Source organism: Anoplophora glabripennis, unplaced genomic scaffold (assembly GCF_000390285.2).
Source record: "Anoplophora glabripennis isolate ALB-LARVAE unplaced genomic scaffold, Agla_2.0 scaffold843, whole genome shotgun sequence".
NCBI lineage: Eukaryota > Metazoa > Arthropoda > Insecta > Coleoptera > Cerambycidae > Anoplophora > Anoplophora glabripennis.
Window position 1 is genome coordinate 98079 of NW_019416924.1, and position 24000 is coordinate 122078.

At 34.7% G+C, this 24000-nt stretch overlaps 1 protein-coding gene across 3 annotated transcripts in view; it reads right to left on the minus strand.

Annotated features, from left to right (window-relative positions):
* The window catches only part of LOC108913360 (acetylcholine receptor subunit alpha-like 1), a 64335-nt gene that overhangs the window by 18607 nt on the left and 21728 nt on the right, over nucleotides 1-24000 (minus strand). The window contains exons 4-7 of one of the 3 annotated variants that reach the window (XM_023455689.1): nucleotides 14657-14837; nucleotides 9832-10213; nucleotides 7660-7896; nucleotides 6967-6975 (exon numbers count right to left, since the gene is read on the minus strand). In XM_023455689.1, the coding sequence (XP_023311457.1) occupies nucleotides 6967-6975; nucleotides 7660-7896; nucleotides 9832-10213; nucleotides 14657-14837 (809 nt within the window). Of the gene's footprint in view, nucleotides 1-6966; nucleotides 6976-7617; nucleotides 7897-9831; nucleotides 10214-14656; nucleotides 14838-24000 lie in introns of all 3 variants that reach the window. The other 2 variants (XM_023455688.1, XM_018718910.1) reach the window with 2 other exon arrangements.

Here is a 24000-nt window from a genome sequence, read left to right on the forward strand (position 1 = left end):
AATAATTTAGATGATGAATAAAGACTTAGAGATACAGGCTGCGTTCAGCGAATGCATGGTCAGTCTAGTTCGGTCAAATTTCTTTAGTCAAACAATTCGTTGAACGGGCTTTTATTAACTGTTCCCTCTTTCCCCGTGTTTTTTTGTTTTATACGCAAAACATAACACAGTTTTTATTTGTGGTTTCACAACCTAAATGTATCATGTAAATACTATGATTTGATTTTACTGCTTATAAATTAGTTGCAAATCATATTTTATTATCAATTTTATAAGATGAACAGTGTTGTAAAAGACACCACCGAGTTCAAACAAACTATTTTAATTAGGAAAAGATATACAGATCAAGCTCGGTCTATCCATTGATACAGTAACCAACTGACTGAATAATACTTCCTTAAGCATTTCTAAGGTGATCTCATTTATAGTTTACAGAAGACTAAACGCAAAGTCTGCAATATTATGCCAACGCCTCGCCGGTTGTCAAGGCCAAGCGAAATCTGCTACGCTAGCATTTTAGCGGACTCTAACATTCGGCCATCCCGTACATGCGGACTGTCCCAGACCGCCCGCTGCGCCGCCATGGTGTTCGTCCAGCTACCTGTCAACAAAACATACAATAGCCTGACCGACTACTACAGTCACAGGCAATATAACTTTCTTTTCTGTAATCAACTTCTAATACTTATACTTCTAGTATACTTCATTTAACTCATACAAATTACTCAGAGGCAGTAACGGCCTCAGTCACTTGTCTACTCAGAGGCAGTATCGGCCTCAGTCACTTGTGTAACCATTATATACCTGGTGTATCTACGTATTGGCTCCGACAACAAGTAGGTAGACCGACCTCAGTTGTTATCTTCCCAGCCTCAACGTCTCACACCCTTCCAACATCATCGCATTAATACATCAAACATCTTTATATAACATCACACGCCTCGACTCAAACAATAGGCAAGCAGTATCGGCCTCGGCTATCATCATCCTTGTCTTGACGTCTTGTGACCTAACTACGTTTTACTAACCTTACATTTGTATCATAGTTATCTATTTCTCAATCTTATCAGCTGTCACCACTGTACGGCCTTTGTGTCAACGCTGATTGTCCCGTAAATCTTCCACCTCATATCTGTCATTAAAAGGTACCTTAGTTATCCTGAATGGTCCTTTATATTTCGGTAACAGTTTTTTACTCGACCCGGTACATCCAGCACTCGTAATCAGAACACGAACCAAGTCGCCGGTATCAAAACGCATCGCGTCACGTCTCTGTTTATCGTAACGTTCCTTTTGCTTGCGCTGATCAAGATCAATATGCTCTTTCATAGCACTTCTCAAATCAGAGATGTTTACGCGATCCACAGCTGTTTGTATTGAATTTAACTTTGCTTCAGCCATCGGGCTTGCCTGATAACCAAATAATGCCCGAACTAGCGTGGTGTTTATACTATTATTAAATGCTGTATTCAACGCACTTTGCACATTTTTTACGTGAATGTCCCATTCATTACTGTCTGATTCAATACTTGTAGTGGCTAACATATTGAGTATGGTTCTATTATATCTTTCACACTGTCCATTTGATCGCGGAGTAGCGACTGCATTTAAGACATGTTTTATTGCGTAAGATTCACAAAATATACGGAATGTTTTTGAAGTATAAGCCGAGCCTCTGTCCGTAATAATACGCACTTGCACTCCAAAAATACACATTATGCTTTGCAGAATTCGCGTCACTGGTGTTGAAATCCTATCTTTAAATTCATCCAAAAGTTTCGCATATTTTCCCTTTTCTTCATTAGAAACGTTACCGATATTTACTGCAACGTCGACGCTTTAAACTTCAAAACACTCAAGGTCGCTATCTGAAGGTCCTTTCATTTATAGTTCTCGCATAAACACGTTGGTTCCCAGTTTCAATAATCTCACGTTCGGTAGGTTTATAAAGTCCCGACCGATGATGCAATCATAATTCATTTGATTGTTTTTTAACACCGTCGCTGTTATCACTGCGCTGGGTTGTCCGACACGCACATGTAACTTCACAGTTCCTACCGGCATCACACAACTACCCTTAATGTTTTAACCACATTATGTCCTCCAGTTTTAAGTTCAACGCCTAGTTTATCGACAATGCACCGGCGAATTATAGTACATGAACTCCCGGTGTCGACTAGGCATTTAAATCTTTTTTCCATTCATAACAGCATTTATTAGATAGGGATACCACTTGACTTGGTACTGCAACTTCGTTGATATTGTTACCTTTACTCGTTTATGTTTTTGTAAGGACACCTATTTTGTTTATGCCCAAGACGCTTACACTGAAAACATTCTAATCATGGTTTAGAACAGTCTTTTGTACGATGAGGTCCGTTACAATTATAACATCGAATTTCTGACTTTTGGGTAGTACTCATAGTAGCACCATCTTTCACATCTCTTCGCCGTGACAACCCTTTGAACACCCTTTGCCAGCTGTTATCTTTCGTTTCATCCGGAAGGCGTCCCAATGTGCTTAAATAGGCATACAGCTCATTTGTATCTGTGAATCTTGACGAACGAGCAGATCTGGCTACGTTTTCGTCAGTAATTCCTCCAATCACTGCGTCAACTAGATAACTTTGTGGAATATTCAGTTGTAAAGATTTCAGCCTATCTAATTTATTATAACAATATTCACTTAAATCTTGACCTCCGCGTGTTTCGTACAATGCAGCTTCTCGAAGCAATTTAGCAAACGGCAGCGGTTTTGTAAATTGTTTAATTAGCAACTTCTTCATTTTTCTCCAACTTATGGTCAGGTGATCTTGCGAATCGTACCACCTTCTAGCCATACCCTTCAGTCTATTTGCGACTAATTTTATCACCGTTAAATCGTCCCATCTATAGGATTCCGCTAACTCATCAACTTTGCGAAGCCAGAAATCTATCGATTGTTCTGCACTCTGCGGATCAAACGTAGGTATTAACTTTTCATCACTATAACTTGGGTGGGAAGGAAAACGCCTATGATGATTTGAATGTCTTTGCCTTTTTGTCCTTCGTCTTTTCTGCTGCTTACTGTCGCTAGTTGAAGAACTCGATGTCGAAGTCGACGTCGAACTTGTAGAACTGGCCCGTTGGCGTTTAGCTACACTTAACGCCTTTTCCGCTTGTATAACTGACTGACACACTGTTGTTGACGTCGAAAGACCCGGGCGCAGGGAAAGAGACGGCGTTGTAGTTTCCCTTACAGACATGATGTACTGCTAACACAAACGTCACTATACTGTGGGTGAATTTAGGGCAGATATCCCACTTCTGATATATAAGATGAATAGGGTTGTAAAAGACACCACCGAGTTCAAACAAACTATTTTAATTAGGAAAAGATATACAGATCAAGCTCGGTCTATCCATTGATACAGTAACCAACTGACTGAATAATACTTCCTTAAGCATTTCTAAGGTGATCTCATTTATAGTTTACAGAAGCCTAAACGCAAAGTCTGCAATATTATGCCAACGCCTCTTGATACAGTAACCAACTGACTGAATAATACTTCCTTAAGCATTTCTAAGGTGATCTCATTTATAGTTTACAAAAGACTAAACGCAAAGTCTGCAATATTATGCCAACGCCTCGCCGATTGTCAAGGCCAAGCGAAATCTGCTACACTACCATTTTAGCGGACTCTAACAATTTGTTCCAGATCGCAGAAGATAAAATATATTTTTATTTTTCGTTTATTATGAATTATAATAATACTTAACATTTTGCATTCAGCGAATGGTCGGACCGGTCAAAGTCGTTCAGCGGACAAATATTTCGTTGGTCAGCTCAATCAGTTGATTGGGAATATTGGGCAGATTTTAAAATGTGACTACAGTGGTCAGGATTGTTCAGGGAGTATGACCGTCTGCCTTCTGTGTCAATACTCTATAAAAATATATTTTATTATCTGCTAATCTGGAACAAATTGATAATAAAATATGATTTGCAATTAATTTATGAACAGTAAAATCAAATTATAGGATTTGCATCTTATGAAAGGTTATGAAACCACAAACAAAAACTGTGTTGTTTTGTGTGCAAAACAGACTAAACACAAGGCAAGGTGGAACAGTTAATAAGCCCGTTCAGCGAATTGTTTGACTTAAAGACATTTGACTGAACTAGTCCGACCATTAGCTAAAAGCACCCTATGAATTGATTTATTATTTTTGCCTTATTCAGAAGTTAAATATATATTTTGAACTCGTATTCATAATTAACTTCAGATCGAATACCCAAGACTAATAACGTTGAGGAAGAACTAAATAAGTTTTGGAACCATAATTGGTGGAAATCTATAAACTACAATATAAACATGAATGTTTACGTAGTCTGAATCCAATGAATTGATATTTGCAGCTAAATCTAAACTGAATACCTTCGAAATAATTTAGAAGCAAAAAAAACAATTAAAATTATCATATTAAGAAAGATGGCTACAATGAAGGCGTCTAATAGTCACCGCCCATTTCGCCCTTCCACACATAAGATTCACTTCTTAAAAATTAGATAAAAAACGAAACGGCACAAATATCTCCAATACCGTTTGAGATAGGTATAGGGAACCTATACACAGTTTGAAAGAGTTTTAAATTTCCTAACTCTCAAAGTAAAAATATACTGGGTGTCCCATTTGAAATAACCAAGTCATTGCTGTTTAAAGTTGAGAGAAGTATTCAGCAGTACTTGAACACCCTATATAATACTATACTCCAGGGCCGAAAATATAGATAGATATTCATACATAATATAGAAACACTATTACCGTAAAGTGTATAAAACTTAAAATGATTTTTATAACGGTTCAATATTATTTGCTTATGTTAAATGATGTGCCGCTCTCTTTGCACATCGATAGGATCTATAACAGTCATAGACTGAGTTACACTGAACGCGATTTATTTCCTATCTCTGTCTATCGCACTTATTACAGATAGGGAAATGCTCTTTTTAGTGGGTGTAAACGGACGTACGTAGAATTCGAGTTAGCCGTAGTTAGAAACGTCAAACTATAAGCGCGCGCGAGGGTTTGCATATTCCGTGACTATAGTAAATTTATAAATTAAAAAAATACAATCGGGACGTTTTAAAACGTAGGAATAATAATTAAAATGGATCAAAGTGCCGGTTGTAGCAAACGGTCTGTTGCTCATAAACGCCCTAACCTATGCGATGCGGAATTAATAATGGTAAAAAACGTGTATAAAGGAATTCGGTCGCGAAATTCTAATACAAGTGTAAGTGAAGCTGTTGATATGTGTAGTTCGTTGACAAAAGTATCCGTTGCTACTGTTTATCGTGCCATAAAAAATAGTGTAGAAGTGAATCCAAAGAAGAAAAAAGTGGAAACACGAGGGAGGAAGAAAATAGAAGTCGACGTTGACGTGAAATACTCCATACGTAGGAAAATTCATGGATTTTTCTTTAGAAATGAAATACCAACGATAAAGAAAATTCAAGCTGCAATAGCTGAAGATGAGGATATTCCTAATTTCTCTGATAAGGTTCTTAGAAGAATAATGCGTGACATGAATTTTCGATATTTGAAACGGAATCGGAATAGTATGCTCGTTGAAAAAGACGAAATTGTGGTATGGCGAAGAGAATACTTAGAAAAAATAAGAGAACTTCGTGCATCTGGTAAGAAGATATATTACATGGATGAAACATGGGTAAACGAAGGTCATACTGTATCAAAAGTTTGGCAGGATGGTAATGTTAAGAGTAAGAGACAAGCATTTTTAGATGGATTTTCTACTGGATTAAAGGCACCTTCTGGAAAAGGACGAAGATTGATTATAACACATATTGGAAGCGATACGGGATTTTTAGAAAATGGTTTGCATGTATTTGAGTCACGAAAAACGGGAGATTATCATGAAGATATGAACAGCGACGTGTTTGAAAAATGGTTTGAATATGTTTTATCATATCTGGAGCCAGGAGCAGTTGTTGTGATGGATAACGCACCTTATCATAGTAGAAGAGTTGAAATGTTACCGACATCAGCATGGAGAAAAGGAAATATTATGGACTGGTTACAATCGAAAAATATTGAATATACAGAAACCATGCTAAAAGTACAATTATTAAAAATTGTCCAAAGAGAAAAAGGTCAATACATTAAGTATGTAGTGGATGAGATGGCCAAAGATCGAGGAATTCGTGTACTCCGTTTACCGCCATACCACTGTGAATTAAACCCAATTGAGTTGGTTTGGGCACAAATAAAGAATGAAATCGCACGAAAAAACACCACCTTTAAAATAAACGACGTGAAATTATTATTACAGGATGCTATTAATCACGTCACTGCTGAAACATGGTGTAAGTGTATTGGACATGCACAGAAAGAGGAACAACGTATGTGGGATCTTGATACAACGGTAGAAGTGTTCATAGAACCAGTCATTATTCATTTGGGTGAAGATGATTCTAGTGATAGTGATAGCAACAGTGATATGTGAAATATATAATGTGAATAATGTGATATGTAAGTATTTAAATATATTAATAGTGAAGTGATTATGTGGCAGTGAAGTGAAAGTGTGACAGTGATAATATTCGTGAGATAATTATTATAAAATATGTAAGTACCTACTTAAATAAATATATCAATAGTAAACATTACAATATTTTGCGGCGGAGTAAGCCAAGAGGGCATCGTTTTATAGAAAACACTTAAAATTTAAAAACAAAATGTTACTAAAATATTTTTGAAGTTTTCTCGATAAAACCTCTAAAAATAATAGATGTTATGTTTTATTATATTTTTTCCATATCTTCTACACCTTGTTGCCTTTTACGTATACACGCCTATGGATTTTTGATCCCCGTACGCCTCATCCTCCTTACTAGTCCAAGAGCTAGCGATGAATCACTCTCTATATTTTCGGCCGTCGAGTATAAGTGACGACAAATATGACAATTTATAACTTCAAGGATCTAAAATAGACACTCCAAAGCTGTTTCCTTAAAATTATTTTTTTATTGTTGTATTAAATTTCTACGCTATGCCTGCATTTTCACTAAAATTGAAATATCTCACAAACGGTAAGTTCTGGGTATGCAGAACCTTTAATAAAGTTCACCTAATTTTTGACGGTGCTTTCAAAAATGCATTAAAATACAGGGTGTTCCATTTAAAAATACATAACTTTGATATGGTACGCTTTTCCTGGACACCTTGTATATCTCAAAATTTTTTTAAAATGTAGCCGTAATCAATCTACACATACCCACCTAAACAGGTTTCTGTAACATTTGCCGTTTGGTCCCTAGCGACCGAGGCGTTACTGGTGGCCCACCCTGTATCAAATAATTAAAATAGTGTATTAAAATTGTAATATCAATTTGACAATCCATCTGCTTTTATAAATAATTGTTATACGACGTCGTTACAGATTGATTACGGAAAACTTTCGTTTTCATGCTGGGCCGGCATATCGTAAATATATTTATTTATAATATATTTATGTACCTAACAGATTTCAAATAAAAACAGTTAAGGAGACAGTAAGTAAATCATATTTTTTTGAGTTGAAATTAGAATTAAAGTATGGATAGTCACTACCCACCTAAATCGAAGCTGTCGAAGGATGTCTTCTCGAAGGGTTTACACTTGTCCATTATGGGCACCTGGATTACGTCCGTTAACATACTGTCCTGCCCCTTGTCGTCGTCGTCTTTCTTGGGTCTCTCAATGAACAGGAACTTGGGCAGGAAGTCGATGAAGCAGGCTCGCACCCATGGGGCCAACTTGTGCGTCACTGGCGACCTGAAGTTTACGTTCAAAACGGCTATGGTGATAACGACTGAGAGTGTGCACAACAACATTGTGAAGAGGAGGTATTTTCCTGCAAAAAATGTGCATCATAAATAAGTATTTAAAAAAGAACTAGAAAGTTGGGATCAGTATTGAGTTTAAGATTGTAACTCAAAAATTATATTAGATGTGATTGTTGTTTTTTGATATATTTTCGAATCATTGCAGCGAAACCTTGGCTGAAGATGATCATTAGATTATATAAGAATTAAATATCAACTCGATTTTCACTTAGATCGAATTTTAGCAGTGTCCTCCAAACAGCATTGTTTTTTCTCCAACCGTCACAAAACTATGACATTTTCTGACTGTCATCAGAAGTCTTTAAGATTGACATTTTCCTTACGGAGAAAAAATGTTATCTTAGCAACAAAAGTATTTCTTATATAACTTTTATATACAGGGTGTGTAAAAAACCAAAGTACAGGGTGTTTAAAAAAATGTATCTACTAACCAGCGAGGAGAGCACCGCGGAGCGGTGCTCGGGCCGTGCGCAGCGCGCCCCGAGGGCCGAAGGCCCGAGAGAAAGGTCAAACTTCGCGTCAGCGAAGTTTGCCTACCTTTCTAGTTTAATCCTTAAAGTGTTAATATAGTTTTAATTTATGAAAGTTTATTCAACATTATTTACAAAAATTTTTGTTTGTTCACATTGATAAGCTTTGAACAAGTACCTATTCAACTTTTAGTATTCTTTTCCCAATATTTTCTTTATTCAAAAGTGAGTAGCCTTCCACTACAGTGCTCGATCTCCATTCTCTGCGACTTTTAAGATAAGTGAGGTCACTACCGCCGTCAACTAAAAGGGTAGCAGACGTTCGTCGCAATGTGTGTCCCCTGTACTCTTTCCAGTTGCCCAGCTTAAAAAATTTTGCCACTTCTTACGAGACGGCACTGAGTTTATGAATACCGACCACCATTCGATGATACTTTCCACTAACATATCTAGGAAATAATAATCCACGTTCTACCAATCCGGGTGGACGTAAAGCAACATATTTTCGATAAAAACTTAAATAATTGTCAACCAGTGCAGTAAAAGAACATGGTATTTACATATTTTGCTATATTATTCAAATTGGTTTGAATAATTTCAAAGCACAAATTAATAATTATTAAAGGGGGAATTTCGGTTAGAGAAAAAATAGCATGTTTTATTCGTATTAAAAGTGTCTTTTTTGTTTCGTAATTTTGCATCCGCTCGGCTACGTTACGCCTAGTCTCGAAAATTCAAAATTTGCTCGCCACAAAAGTCACACTTTTAATCCTAATGTAACAATATACTATTAAATTTTATAAGGCTGAAAGTATTTTCATTGAAAGAATAATATGTATGTTTGTGTGGCATTAGCTTAAAAGTACGACTTGCAGAGAGATAGAACTTTTTCAAACTAAGAGATATAAATCGTAAAGATAAGGGGCCTAAAACAGACATTTGCGGCCCTTCGATATTAAATAACCTGGTAATGACAATATTGATTATTATGCACACAATGTTTCAGCCAGTAACAGAATTTTTAATTAGAGACATTGATTTAGAATTAAAATTAATTTAATGGGGCATTGCAAAAAGTAGCTAAAGATTAACACCATTAGACGTTTTACTACATATATGTAATTCAGTAAGACAGTTAAATTATTATCAATAGCAGTTACAATATCATCTAGTACTAGTAATTTAATGGGGCATTGCAAAAAGTAGCTAAAGATTAACACCATTAGACGTTTTACTACATATATGTAATTCAGTAAGACAGTTAAATTATTATCAATAGCAGTTACAATATCATCTAGTACTTGCGAAAATGTTGTTGTACAACTATAACTTAGACGAAATCCTGAATGACGCATTGGTAATATTTCATGCAAATAATATCTTATATGTTTGCAAGCATATTTTTGATATTATTCGAAGGATAACTATTGATATAAGATATGTATAATCAGTAATACCGTTTACTTTACTTACCTAGCAGAGGCACTGTAATGGAAGTAGGAGGGATGATCTCCACCAGCAGTAAGAAGAACACAGTGAGAGATAGCAGGATCGAGATGGAGAGCGACACCTTTTCCCCGGAGTCTGAAGGAAGGTAAAACACCAGTATGGACAGGAACGATATCCCCACGCAGGGAATAATGAGGTTCACCGTGTAGAAGAGGGTCTTCCTTCTCAAGGTGATGTTGAAGATGATGTCAGGGTAGGGCTCCTCGCAGCAGGAGTAGTATTTTTCGTTGCGTACAGCGGGGACCTTCATGATGTCCCACTCCACTGATATGTAGTAATCTTGCAGGTCTATGCCTACGTCGATCTTGTTGGAGTCTTGGACTTGTTGTAGATGTCGTAGATCGACCTGTGAGAGGAAAAATTACACAGCCACACAAAAAAGTCAGACTGTGTCTACCATATGTTTTCGGTGTCGCTAAATCCGAATCTGTGATCATTTAACCTCATCACATCATGTTTAATCCCATATCATCTCATAACCCAAGATGTTAAGCCCTATTATACACGACGGTCCTGTAAAGGGGACTGTGCACCCACAATAATTCCATAATCCTAATACATTTAACCTCAAACTTCCTAACCCCATAACCATATATTCCCATAATGCCATAATCGATAACTCCAATAACTACGTTATTCAGTAGTTTGCTCTCTCATTGCGTGATATATCAGGGCTCTATAAACAGAATATATTTAACCCTACAATCCCCAACCCTATAAATCCATGACCCCATAATCACGTTACGCAGTAGTTCGATTGTTTGATGCAAGGAATCTAGTCTATATCGTTATTGGCTTCCAGTTTCATCATCAGAATATATATGATATTGACTGTATTGTAGGTGCACAGCTCTCTTTACAGGACCCTTGTGTGTAATAGGACCTGACAGCTTGGGTTATGAGGTGATATGCGGTTATCGGTAAAATCTGACGTGATGGGGTTAAATAGATCATGGATTCGGATTCAGCGACCCCGAAAACATATCGTAGAAATAGTCTGACATTCGGACTCGAAAAAATTTTTATTTGTGTGGCTCTGTTATTAGAGCGATCATTCCAATGAACGACCTTTCTTTCTGTTGGATGGAAATTGGTTACAGTTTTGGTACCATGCTTAAAGATATATCTCTCTTCTGAAGAAATTCTGAAAGCAATCTGAGAAAGCCTACTGTTTTCCTTGCTTGAATTACTTTCGCAACCTTATCATACTAAAAAAATTAAGCATTTTATTAGATACTGGAACTAACAATTCTAACGAGCGCATAGTTTATTTAGAATAATAAGATTTTGAATTGTTTTTCAATTTATATAATCAACGACCATGAAAATCGCGAGGTCGCGTATTAGTGTGCTATTCCGACTAGGTTTAAGTTAGCTCTACTAATGGAAAAAATAGTTGTTGTAGTGTAGGTACCTTACACAGGGCAATCAGGGCATTCAACATATTTAAGTTATGCCAAAATTCTATAAAGATAGAAGATTTTGGCCAAATCTTTACAGGGAACCAATAGGAATCCAGTAATAACAAAATAATTTTAACTAAGATGAAGGCTTAAAACTGAAATAAGAAAATGATCTATCCGTAAAAAACATGGAACCGTTCAGACCAATGATTTTAAATCGTGCATCGGAACATCATGGAGAAATAAACACAGCAAATACCAATACTGACTTGATGAATTAATCTTCAGTTTCAAATTTTTCTGAAGAAGGCGCTACGTTTCTAGAATCATCAACTAATGACGTGGTTACCAAACTAGTTTATTTTTAAATGTGATTTATATTTAAGTCAAGCAATTTTGAGCGTAAATAAAAAAGTTAAAGCCTCGATTAGTTCTTAAACGCTTTTCAATGAAAAAATTACTATTTAATGACTAGCCATTATAATTAGTTTACTCTAAACTTCATAAAAGAAACTAACAACGGAAGCGTTCAAACATTTAATTAAGTACCGCTCCGATGTCTGTCCTTCTAACTATGTAAAGGAAAAGAAGCCATAAAATGGAAACGACACTAAACAGGCCTTTGTTTACAAAGTCATTATACAAGTTTTATTCTGTAAATACATTGTGACTAGCTAACTTTGTCGAGACTTTTATTTTTGTATTCGGAGTAGCGAGTATCGAATTCCTGTCGAAGTTGTCGGTAGACGACATAAATCTGGATTTTAGTGGTGTTCTCTAAGATGGAAATCGATGAAAGTGATAACCAACGCTAAAGCGATGAATGAAGATGAATTATTATTTTCAATATTAGAATAAAACCAATTTATAATATACTCGAAAATGTTACATTATATCGTAGTTTTGTAGTTCTTGGCAAATGGTTTAGTGACCTCATATATTTATTCTAGATTTTCTGCTAGAGTGCTAGAGGGCGCTAGCTACTATGTCTCTCACTGATATTATATGACAACTTTTTGAGGTTAGATTTTTTTTATAGTGTATGTCCTATACTTCATTTTACACAAAAAAGGTAAAAAAATTAAAATTTCTGAAAACTGCCATAAAATCGAGACCCTTCTATTCTTAATATACAGAGATTCCGTAAACTAATTTTTTTAAAGGCCCCTAACTTGTTAGAAAAGTAAAAGTGTATTAGGGCAACTTAATCTAAATCGATTTATTTTCATCCAAGGAAACTTCCCTGAAGTGTCCTCCATTCGTTTCTTTTTCCAAACACATTGAGCAACGGAGGCTGGTTGACTATGGGATAGTCAGTTGCGTGTTTCTCAAAAACAGTCGTTCTCGGTGACACTTAACTAGAGCACTTTATTTCTGTACAATGAAATTTTACATTATAATACAACACAGACACTGCATGAAACATAACCTCAAAAAGGTTAGGTTATGTCTAGAGATGCGGCTACAATGTGGTACAGGGTTGGCTGTAGGCTAGGTAACAAAAAGTGACACAATATATGTGTAAGTACTTGCATAATAGTATGAAAAAAGGGACAGTGTCAATTTTTCTACACTTAATTCTTTACACGGAACTTACCATAGTATATACAGGGTGTCCCAGTACTTTATACAAAACAGTCGGGTACAAATAGATGAGATCAAAATAATATCAGTTCTTCATATACATTCTTTTCATATGGGCATTCGTTAACAAGTTACGGGCCCTCAAAGGTGAAAATTAAAAATTTATTTTTATTTACAGTCTCTAAACTATTAACTTCAGCATGATGCGAATTTGGTGATCGATAATACATGCGTAGGTACAGTTCGTTTTTGATGTTGTAAGTGAAACTTCATTATGGCCAGAACGCAAGGGACGGACTGTGCCCAATGGTAAACAACCCAGAATTCTTGCATAGATGACGGTCGCAATCGGCCTGTATAAAAAATAAGTTCCCTGAAGAATTTGCCAACGATAATACCCTCTCGCTCGAACTCGGTAAAATTAACAGTTTAGGAAATATTTGTAATTTTATATCACAGTGCACATCGATAGGCGCCTCCACCATTTTTTGTTTTTAAATTTTAATCGGACATGAAGATCGTTAAATAGTGGAAGCTTAATTGAAAATACCTAAACTCGCTGTAAATTTTCACCACCCTGTATGCAGTAAGGCATTTTGAAATTATGGATATAAAAGATTCAATTTGGAAATATAGCTAAACACCTCAGTTGTCTTAATTAGTTGAAATATTAATCTGCACAGCTGCAATGTGTTTTGACATATCTTTAATAAAAAAGTACTAGGTGTTTTAGTGATATCAGATGTTTATTTACACTTTTGTATATGTCTGCCTCTGATCTGAAGCTTCGCATCTATCAATTTATTCAATGCGTATCTAGCGGCACCCTAATGCCTACCTGTCGACCTGGATTGTCGGTGAATAATCCCATTTTTTTTGCTGGGGACGTTGGATGTGCATTTCATTGTCGTTTGTGCGTGTGAGAGTGAGTATGACGCTTTGCTTGGTCGAGTGTATGGCACGTATTTTTATGGCCGTCAGTAGCACTGTGTATCAGTGGCTTGATCGCAGATTTAGCCTATCTCTATTTAGTACTGCCGTTTATAATATAGAATACTACTGTTTATTTACTTGATTGTCGTCACAAAGTATAGATATTCTATATCTATACTGACCTCCAAGGTTATCAGAAGATCAAATTTAATGTTTTTTAATTTTCTTCTTTTGACACGGGTTTCGGAAGGAGAGCAAAATATTACGTAGGTGCTTAAGGCTCTTCTTTGAATGACCTTAAAAGGTTATTTCAAAGACAAAATATTTTAAATTACTTATCTGAATATCTCGTCAGGGAAGCCATCAATCCGAAAATAACCCTTACGAAAGTTATTGGGTTCGAAGGGGGATGTCGGATGGTGACCTTCGATTTGACCTTAATCTTGACCTGCAAGGTCATTTGAAGGTCAAATCTAATTTTATAAATAGGAACCTGTATTTTTGACCCAGGCTTCAGAAAGAGTGTAAAATTTTACGTTTAGATAGGTACTTAAGGTACTTCTTCTTCGTCAAGGTCACATTGAAGGTCACCATTCGTGTCCCCCTTAGAACCCAACAATTTTCGTAAGGGTTATTTTCGGATTGGTGGCTTCATTTTTTTCGATGCTCCTTATCAGTTAAGTATCAGCTTTGTATTATCTGGTAATTTCTATCCTTTTTTAGAACTCTATAAAAGCATTTATGGCCATTATTTATCTAGACGACGTTACCACATATTGTAAAAGCTACAAGATCTTTGAGACATTTCACGACTGACATTATCCGGATGTCCCGATGTGTTAGCTGTAATACAAAGACAAATTCCTTACCATGTACCCGTCGTAAGTCCACGAGCCGAACTTCATGAAGCACGTCTGCTCATCGAAGGGGAAGTACTCCACGTCAATCTCGCAGAATGATTTATATATGGCGGGCGGTTTCCATATTACTTTGCCCGTGTGGTGAAGGATTGCTTTAGTCATTATCGTCACCTCGTAGTTCCCATCAGCGCTGCAAACGAGAGGCAGGATTAAAAAAAGGAGTCGACGCCTGAATTCTCAAGATAAGTTGCTTGAATTTAATGTTCGAACCATGTGTTCGCTATGGAACTTTTTGTGATGAATTTGTAATAGGGCAAAAAGCTTCTATATATTTAAGGTAAGTATCTTGTCAAAAATTTCAATAGATTGGAAATGTGTGTACACTATACAGAAGAGGTAACAAAAAGTAAATATAAACTAAAAATAAACACGAAGAAAAAATAGATCTTAATTAAAGACGCATATAGATTTACGCTTAACTTGATGAAATAAATTAGAAAATAAATAGATTGATTAAATTATTCATTTATTTATTTTATATATTATTGTCGATACTTCACATTAAAGACAAGGTTTTAGTAATATTGTGAGGACACCAGTCTCCTGGTGCGTCACTGTTTTCACGTAAATAATAAAATAATATTTCGGCGTAAGCTAGAATAAATGAAAAATTCCAGTTATTAATAAGATTAGTATCTCCATGTAAATATTTTTATTTAAATCATTTCGAATAGTATTTACAGTTGCTGCATTGTGCATTTAGGTATATTTTCCTGCATTCAGGGTATTTCTCGGTGTAATTAAATCGTCCCAATCCATTAATAGCCTTAATCTGGGGGTAATGACCAAAAACACTATCATGTTTTTTCTTAATATTAGCTGCAAAATAAATGATTTTTTGTTACTTTATTGGCGCTCCTTCTCCCGCGAGCAGGCCGTTCATTAACGTTAACTTTTACTGCTGCTAGCGCGTTTATTACATGAACTACTAATTAATTATTAACTTTCTGAAAATAAAAGTTTAATTATTTCTTTAATTGTCTGAAAAATTTTGGTTCTATACGTAAAATAACTTACCTTGTAACATTTGTTTTATTTTAATTACCGTAAAAATAAGCTCTATTTAATGCAAAAAGAGCGAATTCCCGAGCGGATTTTGACTGACCCTGGGACAATTTGTTTATAACGCTGTTTTACATGTCATCCTTTGTTGGTTGTAGAGGGCAACTTAATTTCAACTTTTTGAAATTTTTATATCTATGATATAACTTCTAAAATTAACGTTTAGTAATTAAACAATTAGTTGCAAGAAAACGAACGAAATTAATTAACAAATACCTGGAGCAACAATTTCAGGTTCAATCAAATTGGGCTTTGGGATACATGTTGGTCTTTGGATTGACCGTCTTTTCTATAAATTTCATCAACATCCATGGTTTTTTGCAATAATAATGCACAATTTTCGAAAACTGATTTTTCCGCGTTCAACCCTTATTTTATAGTTAACAAATTGGTGAAATATGACTTTAGATACGTTAAATTGCAGATAATTTAATTGCCTACAGAATAAAATGACTAAATTTCCTATAGTTGTCTAGATGTGTTATATATGGATTTTAGCAAAGCATTTGACCAGGTTGATCACTACGTGTTACTTGCTAAACTTGATAGCATTGGGTTATCAAATAATTTTGTTAATTTTATTAAATCGTACCTAACAGAGAGACAACAGTTTGTTAAGTGTGAGGGTTTCACTTCGTCAAAATTTAAAGTTACTTCTGGCGTTCCACAAGGTTCGAATTTAGGGCCCTTACTGTTGCTCTTGTTTGTTAATGATTTACCGAATACTATATCTTGTAATAATCTTCTTTTTGCAGATGATTTAAAGATTTTTACAAGTATTGAGAATGAGGAAAATTGTAGATATTTGCAGAATCAAGCCAACTTAATTGGCAAATGGTGTAATTCAAATCGTTTAATGTTAAGTATAAACAAATGTTATGTAGTATCATTTTCCAGGAAAAAACAAATTTATAATTATGATTATACACTTAATGATATTACAATCTCAAGAAGTGATTGCATAAAAGATTTAGGGATCTTCTTTGATTCTAAACTTACCTTTGTTACTCAGGTTAATCATTTAGTTAGTAATGCCAATAGGACTTTAGGTTTTATATTAAGGAACTGCAAAGATTTTAGAAATATTAGCACCTTAAAAATTTTGTATTATACCTTGGTTAGGAGTAAGCTTGAGTATGGATCAATTCCCAATTCCCAATTTATCAGTGTCACATTGATAGTATAGAATCTGTTCAGAGGCGGTTTTTAAAATATATTTCTTTTAAGGAAGATGGCACCTATTCCGCCAGGGGTATTGATAATCAAATATTATTGGACAGATTTGATACTATTTCTCTTGATCGGCGACGGAAATGGTCAATTATATCATTTTTGTATAATTTAATCCATAATAACGTAAATTGTAGTAGTCTCCTTAGTAAGATACAATTTTTAGTACCGCATACGGGTTCAAAATATAACCAAACTTTTTACTGTGATAGGCCTAGAACTAATATTTTACTTAAAGCACCTATTTATAATGCATGTTATCATTTTAATAAAATCTGTAATCAGTGTGATATTAATTTTTCATCACTAAATACAATACACGTTGTTTACAATAACGAGCAGTTCTAGATACACCTAGTTAGTCAAATTTATTTATTTATTTTTTCAACTTTTCTCTTATACAGAATAGATTTTGTCAAAATAAACTCAGTGGTTTTGTTATGATTATCTGGTAACTGTTCTTTATTATTATTTTTCATTTGCTATGTATTTCCTGTAATTGGGTTTACCTGTTGGAAATTATTATTATTATTATTATTATTATTATTATTGTTATTGTTATTGTTATTGTTATTGTTATTGTTATTGTTATTGTTATTGTTATTGTTATTGTTATTATTTTCGTGGGCAGTAAACAAAAGTGAAAAAATCACGCAAATTTACCACTTATTTGCAATTTGCCAACTTAGCGTCACTTCTTTTAAGTTACTTTTTTGATAATATCATTCTACATACCCTTCCCCGTCATAAAGTGCAATAAAATGTCTACAAATATTTTTTTCACGTTCAACCTCTAATTCGATTGGAGTAATGGTACGTCACGTTCCTGCGACAGCCTACATGCAGGGTGCGGCATTAGTGCGTCGAAGTACGATATCTCCGTTATTATAGAAGATATCAAAAAAAGTTATTTACAAAAATTGTAGCCAACTTAAAACTGCATATTTTAAATTATGTTCGTATATGCAGAGTATTAATATTTCCAGGATGAACCAAACATACTATTTTTTAAATGGGACACCCTATACATTATTTCAAATTTAGATTAAGCTCATCTCTCCCATACTTCCAATATAGGGTTTATTTATGTTATACAGGGTATTTAAAAAGTTATGGTCAATTGTATACGAAAATCATTCCCATTTCTGCGTTCTGTATACCCTAAACAGAACAACTTAACAATAATTTTTGGCAGGCATAACTTTTTGATATTGGTACAGTTTTACGAGAAAGTGTTATTTCTTTATTATTGCAACAGTTGAATATAGGGCGAGCCAAAACTCGAGCACATAATTTTTTCAATTTTTTTTAAATGAATCATCCTGTATTTTATTTTAAAAACTGAAAATACACTTTATGTTCTTTCAATTTTATAAAGCAATTCCTATAACTAAAATCACTAATTTCCGAGATAGTTACCATTTTTAATAAAAAAATAAGAGTTTTAAAAAAAATCTTATTATAACAAGTTGGTTAATATTATAAGAATTTCGTCTTAACAATGGATATTTTGTAATGTTTTGTAACAATTTGTCATACTGTCATTTGCCCACGGCCAACTTGTTATAATAGGAATTTTTAAAAAACTCTCTTTTTGTTATTAAATGGTACATATCTCAGAAATTAATGATTTTAGCTATAGGGAATGCTTTATAAAAATAAAAGAACATAAAGTGTATTTTCAGTTTTAAAAATAAAATACAGGGTGATTCATTTAAAAAAAATTGAGAATATTATGAGCTCGAGTTTTGGCTTACCAACTGTTGCAATAATAAAGAAATAGCAGTTTCTCGTAAAATTGTACCAATAAGTATCAAAAAGTTATGCCTGCAAAAAATTATTGTTAAGCTGTTCTGTTTGGGGTATACAAGACGCTGAAATGGGAATGATTCTCGTATACAATTGACCATAACTTTTGAAATACCCTGTATAACATAATTAAACCTTATACTGGAAGCATTAATCTAAATTTGAAATAATATATAGGGTGTCCCATTTAAAAAATAATATGTTTGGTTCATTCTGGTAACATGTAACACCATGTATATACGAAAATAATTTTAAAATGTGCAATTTTAAGTTGGCTACAATTTTTGTAAATAACATTTTTTGATATCTTCTATAATAAAGGAGATATCGTACTTCGACGCACTAATGCCGCACCTGTATATAACATTTTAAAATACGCCTATTTCAGTCTCATCGACATTTTCACATTTTTTTCTGTGACCAAATGTAACACTATAATAGAAAATGCGACCATTGAACAAAGTGTAATTATTTCTTAATTAATTCCTAATCATTTAAAATTATTAAAATGTTTTATTTAAAGCTGTAATATATTTGAAGATGCCTTGTATGTTGCTTGACGGGACAAATTCCTTTTAACAGCTTTATGAATGGCAATTTGTTGCCTCCGTTGCACTAATCGAGCTCAACCAACAGTGGACGCTCGCGGATTAAGGATATTTGCTCTGTCTACCGCGACTCTGACAAACCGATTACTCAGTGGTGACCCCCAGGACACGCGCTCGGACTGTGTGGTGTCCAGGCGGGAGTTGTTCACACACCACACCTCCACACCTGTCCGAGGTGTTGTTGGCTTGTCAATTTGTGGGTACATATCGGAATGCTTCTTACGTCTACTCGAAAACATTTGCAAATAGAAATGCGAAGTTATATAAAAAAAATAACAGTAAATCGACGATTTCCATGACATGAACAACGCTAGTATTGGGATCTGGCAGAGAAAGATGATATTTTGTTAAATATTTCGTCTAATGGCTATATATGGTTTTCTTCAATCAAGAACCAAAGTGTCTTTTTCGTTTCAGTTAATTGGGGCTTTTGACATAAAGGAATAGTTTCAAAAAAATGTGTTTTGAATGGTATTTTCGTAGCAACTATCATTGTTCTACTACTAGATACTCGTATTTAACGCACTCAAAATTAACATTATTTTTTATGAACCTGTATTTAAGACAAAACTGTTCTGTCATTTTTGTCTCAAAAGATTTCAGTTGAGGTGTATATGATAATCTGATTGTTGCTCTAGAAATGGTTCAAAAATTCCATCTCAAAATGCACCTGAACGGGAGAACGTCCAAAAAAAGTTTTCATGTAAATTAAAACCTCAGTAAAACTTTTCCCAGAAAATACATGAAGAATGTTTTCCTTATACTTAATTATTTTAAATTAGAAGTCAATTTTATGGAACAAAATGTAGAGTTGTTTCAAAATCTTATGAGCTTTGACCTTCATATGCGCAGAAACATAATTCCGACCGTCGCCTAAATTATTCTACGTCCTAAAAACATTACATCTATTATTCACAGTCTATCTCGAGCTCTCGTAGCGTAAACTTTGATCCGATTACAAATATCATAATAAAATGCCCTATTCTTTATTATTTTAATTTAAGCAATAGAAATATATATAACCAACGTTCGCCAGTTGACTTTATTGATGTCCGAGCGCCTTAGTTCATTCCTGGTTGTAATGGGGCACGTGGTCTAATTCTGAGTCAATGTTTTCACAACGTGCTTATTAGAAGAATTATGCGGATACGCTATGCCTTTCGCGCATTTCGCGGCTCATGAGATTTTGGAACTACTCTACCTTGCTGTAGATAAGTACATATTGTTTATTTAATTAGTCCTCATCGTTAAAGAAGTGTAAGATTGCTTTATAACGTTTCTCGAGAGTATGAAAACGTATTAGGTAGCTCATTTTTAAATTTAAACATTGGATAAAGGATAAATAAGTAGGGAGGTTTGTTTTATTTATTATTATTACATTTTATATATTTTTAATTTTTACTTACTTTTTACTTTTAAGTTAATTTCAACCTGATGCGCCAAGTTTTTCATTGTATTATTATTTCAAGAAAGCTGTATATTTAATTGGTTTAAATAATGTATGTACTTTTTATCTTTAGGCATAATAAATATTCTTAAATTTATTCATTTTATGTTATTTTCCCTTTACATAAGTACGCCGCAACCTGTCGTGGAAATATATTTAAATATTTAAAAAGTATGTTAAAGAAGGCATTCTTTCTAAAAAATATTACAAAATAACAATGCTAAGATTTTTTCTCTTTTTCTTAAAAATATTATGTAGTTTTACTGTTTCTTAGTAAAACTACACTTCAGGTATCGTAAATATACATACAGGGTGTTCCAATTAAAACTTCCCACCTGGAAAATATAGGAATTAAAAAAAATCTGAGATACGTCGATTTTATTTTCAAGTGGGACACGTGATTGCGCAAGTTTTGGTGTCTCGGAAGCTACCCCTTAAGCAGGAACGTAAAATACCCTTAAACTTTAAATTGTACCCTATGTTGAGTGACACCTCATTTAAGCTTTTTCAATTCTGCTCACGACAACCTGCGGTGGATATGACAATAAAATCATCACTTAAAGAATAAGACAATTTTCGACTTTAACTGTCCCCATAGAAAAAGGGCGTTAATCCGGCGATCTGGGAGGCCACTCAATTGAATCTCTGCGTCCTATCCGGTGGTTTGAAAAGTTCTGATTAAGAAAATCATGTACAGCTACGGCATAATGTGGTGGAGCACCATCCTGCTGAGACCACACTTCTTCTGGCAAAGCGTTGTCATTTTCGAATATGTACTTCCACATTCATCGTTTCCAGTAGATTCAGATGCATGTCTCCATCCTGATTTCCCGGCAGGACGAGGTGGTCTCCTAATATGCCCGCCCAAACATTTAATTTCCTCGAGTGCTGCGTATGAGTTTCATGAAAAATGCGTAGATTTTCATCAATCCAGTAGCGGCAATTATGGCGGTTAACTCGACCATCCAGTTGAAACGTACATTCATCGGAAAAACAGATTGAGAACACAAAATTTGAATTCCTTCGAGCACGGTCACTCATTTCTTCACAGAACTACAAGCGGCGTTCAGGATCGTGTTCATTAATTACCTGTACCAAATTAATTTCTATGGTGATACTTATGAATTTTTAAGATTCGGCGGCAACTAGGTACAGGAATCCCTGAAGTACTTGCAAGTTTCCTGAGACTCAAATTTGGTTTCATTGCTATGTGACTCAGGACAGTTACCTGATTACCCTCATTACGTAGGACCTGTTCACGTTGATGCTTTCTGTTTGAAAGCAATGAAGTTTCCGAAAATTTATGCTCTAAATCCAGGACGTACCGATGCGAAATGTTTTTGTCACGATGACGATCATTAAAAATCTGTGCTGCCTGCCGTGCACATCATTATTCTTGTAGAACTAACTAATTATTTCCACTTCTCTAGCAATTGTATAAATCATTTTCACGAATTGGAATTCAATCGACTTAGTGATGATTTTACGGGATATTGTCTCGACAGGACAAGACGAGACAATATTGTCTCGTTTAAAGTAAAACAGGTAAAAAAGTCCAACTGATAGAGTATGAAGTGTTTGTATTGACACATAAACGAAAAATTTAAATAAATTTTTTATCCAGAAATTGTTGAAGAACGCCGGATAACGCCCGAAATATTTCGAAATATTCGTTCGGGTGGAGCAAAGACTTTATTATTCTGTTCTTTTTTTGTTTGTTTTTAATTTCGATCTTTTCCAGGTGGGAAGTTTTAATTGAAACACACTGTATATTGCTAATGTAAATTTACATTTTGCGTGAGGTTCATAAAAATGTAAAATTATAAGGTCAACGTAACTTTATTATTTGTAGGGTGTAATTTGACATTACCCACTGTAGTCTCAAAATTACCAGTGATCTAGTTATGGTATGTAATTTTACATAGAATTTTATGAGTGTATTTAGAGTATATTTCAATTATTCATTTGCCTTTACAGTTTTACATTTACGACTTATACAGCAATAACACGCCGCCCCTTCTCCCACGCCGGTTATCGACCTCTAGACCAATTCCGTGATTCAGGGACGACGCAGGAATATCCGTAATGAGATATTATTTACGGGCATGCACTGGATTGAATTGAATACGGTGATAAATAGCAAGTTTCTAGCAACTTGATTGATTAATTTTGGCCGAAATTGTATTGCCGCCGGATCGGGAGTCAGATAACGAATTTGCAGTGTCGGATGCTGCAATTACCGATTAATATGCATCGGTGCATTTAATTTAAAGACCAATTTCGGCAGGGTTTGATACTTGTTGCGAAATATACATAATGAAATTATGTACAACATAATATGTATATCTTTTAAGTTTTCTTTATCAATCCATTACCTATATGATTTTAATCCAATAATGTTTATACAGGGTGTCACCTAACGAATATTACATACTTGAAGGATATCTAGAACTCAAGTGGTGTCGATTTAACCAAACTTACTTAAATGAAAAATGTCGTAAAAAAGTTACAAGTTGTTAAAGTTTTTTTTTATTTCTTGTTTTCTCCTTAATTCAGAACCCAGTTAACCGATTTGAGCAAAATTTGCTGTTGCTTGGTTAGGCAATACTTGATTTAAATGATCTCTCACTAAATGGCTGCGATGAGCAGGGACATCATCGTGCTTGAACTACATTTGTCGGCTAGTATTATTGGGTACTTCTTCGAGAACCCCAGAAAGTTCTTGCCGAAGGAATTCTAAATAATTTTAACCGTTCAACCTTGCAGGTAGATAGGCCTCAAAGTAAAATTTTACATAATCCCGCACCAGACGTTAATTGAAAATTCGTGTTGCTCTTTTATTACGTGTGGATTTTCTTCGCTTCGCACGTGAGAGTTTTTTCAATTAAAAACACCTCTACAGGTAAAAACAGCTTGATCGGTAAAGGCAATTCTCTCGAGAAAAATGTGATCTCTGTTATGTACAGGGTGAAAATGGAAACATTGTAACTGCTGGGAGTGGAGTATAGTTGAAATGGTTCTTCGGCCAACTCCTGTGACTGCTGATAAACGACGAATACTAATTTCGGGAGTTTCTTATACTCTTTCTAGAGTTTGTTCTTGTACCATTCTCTGATTGCACCTTCCATTTCGTGAAT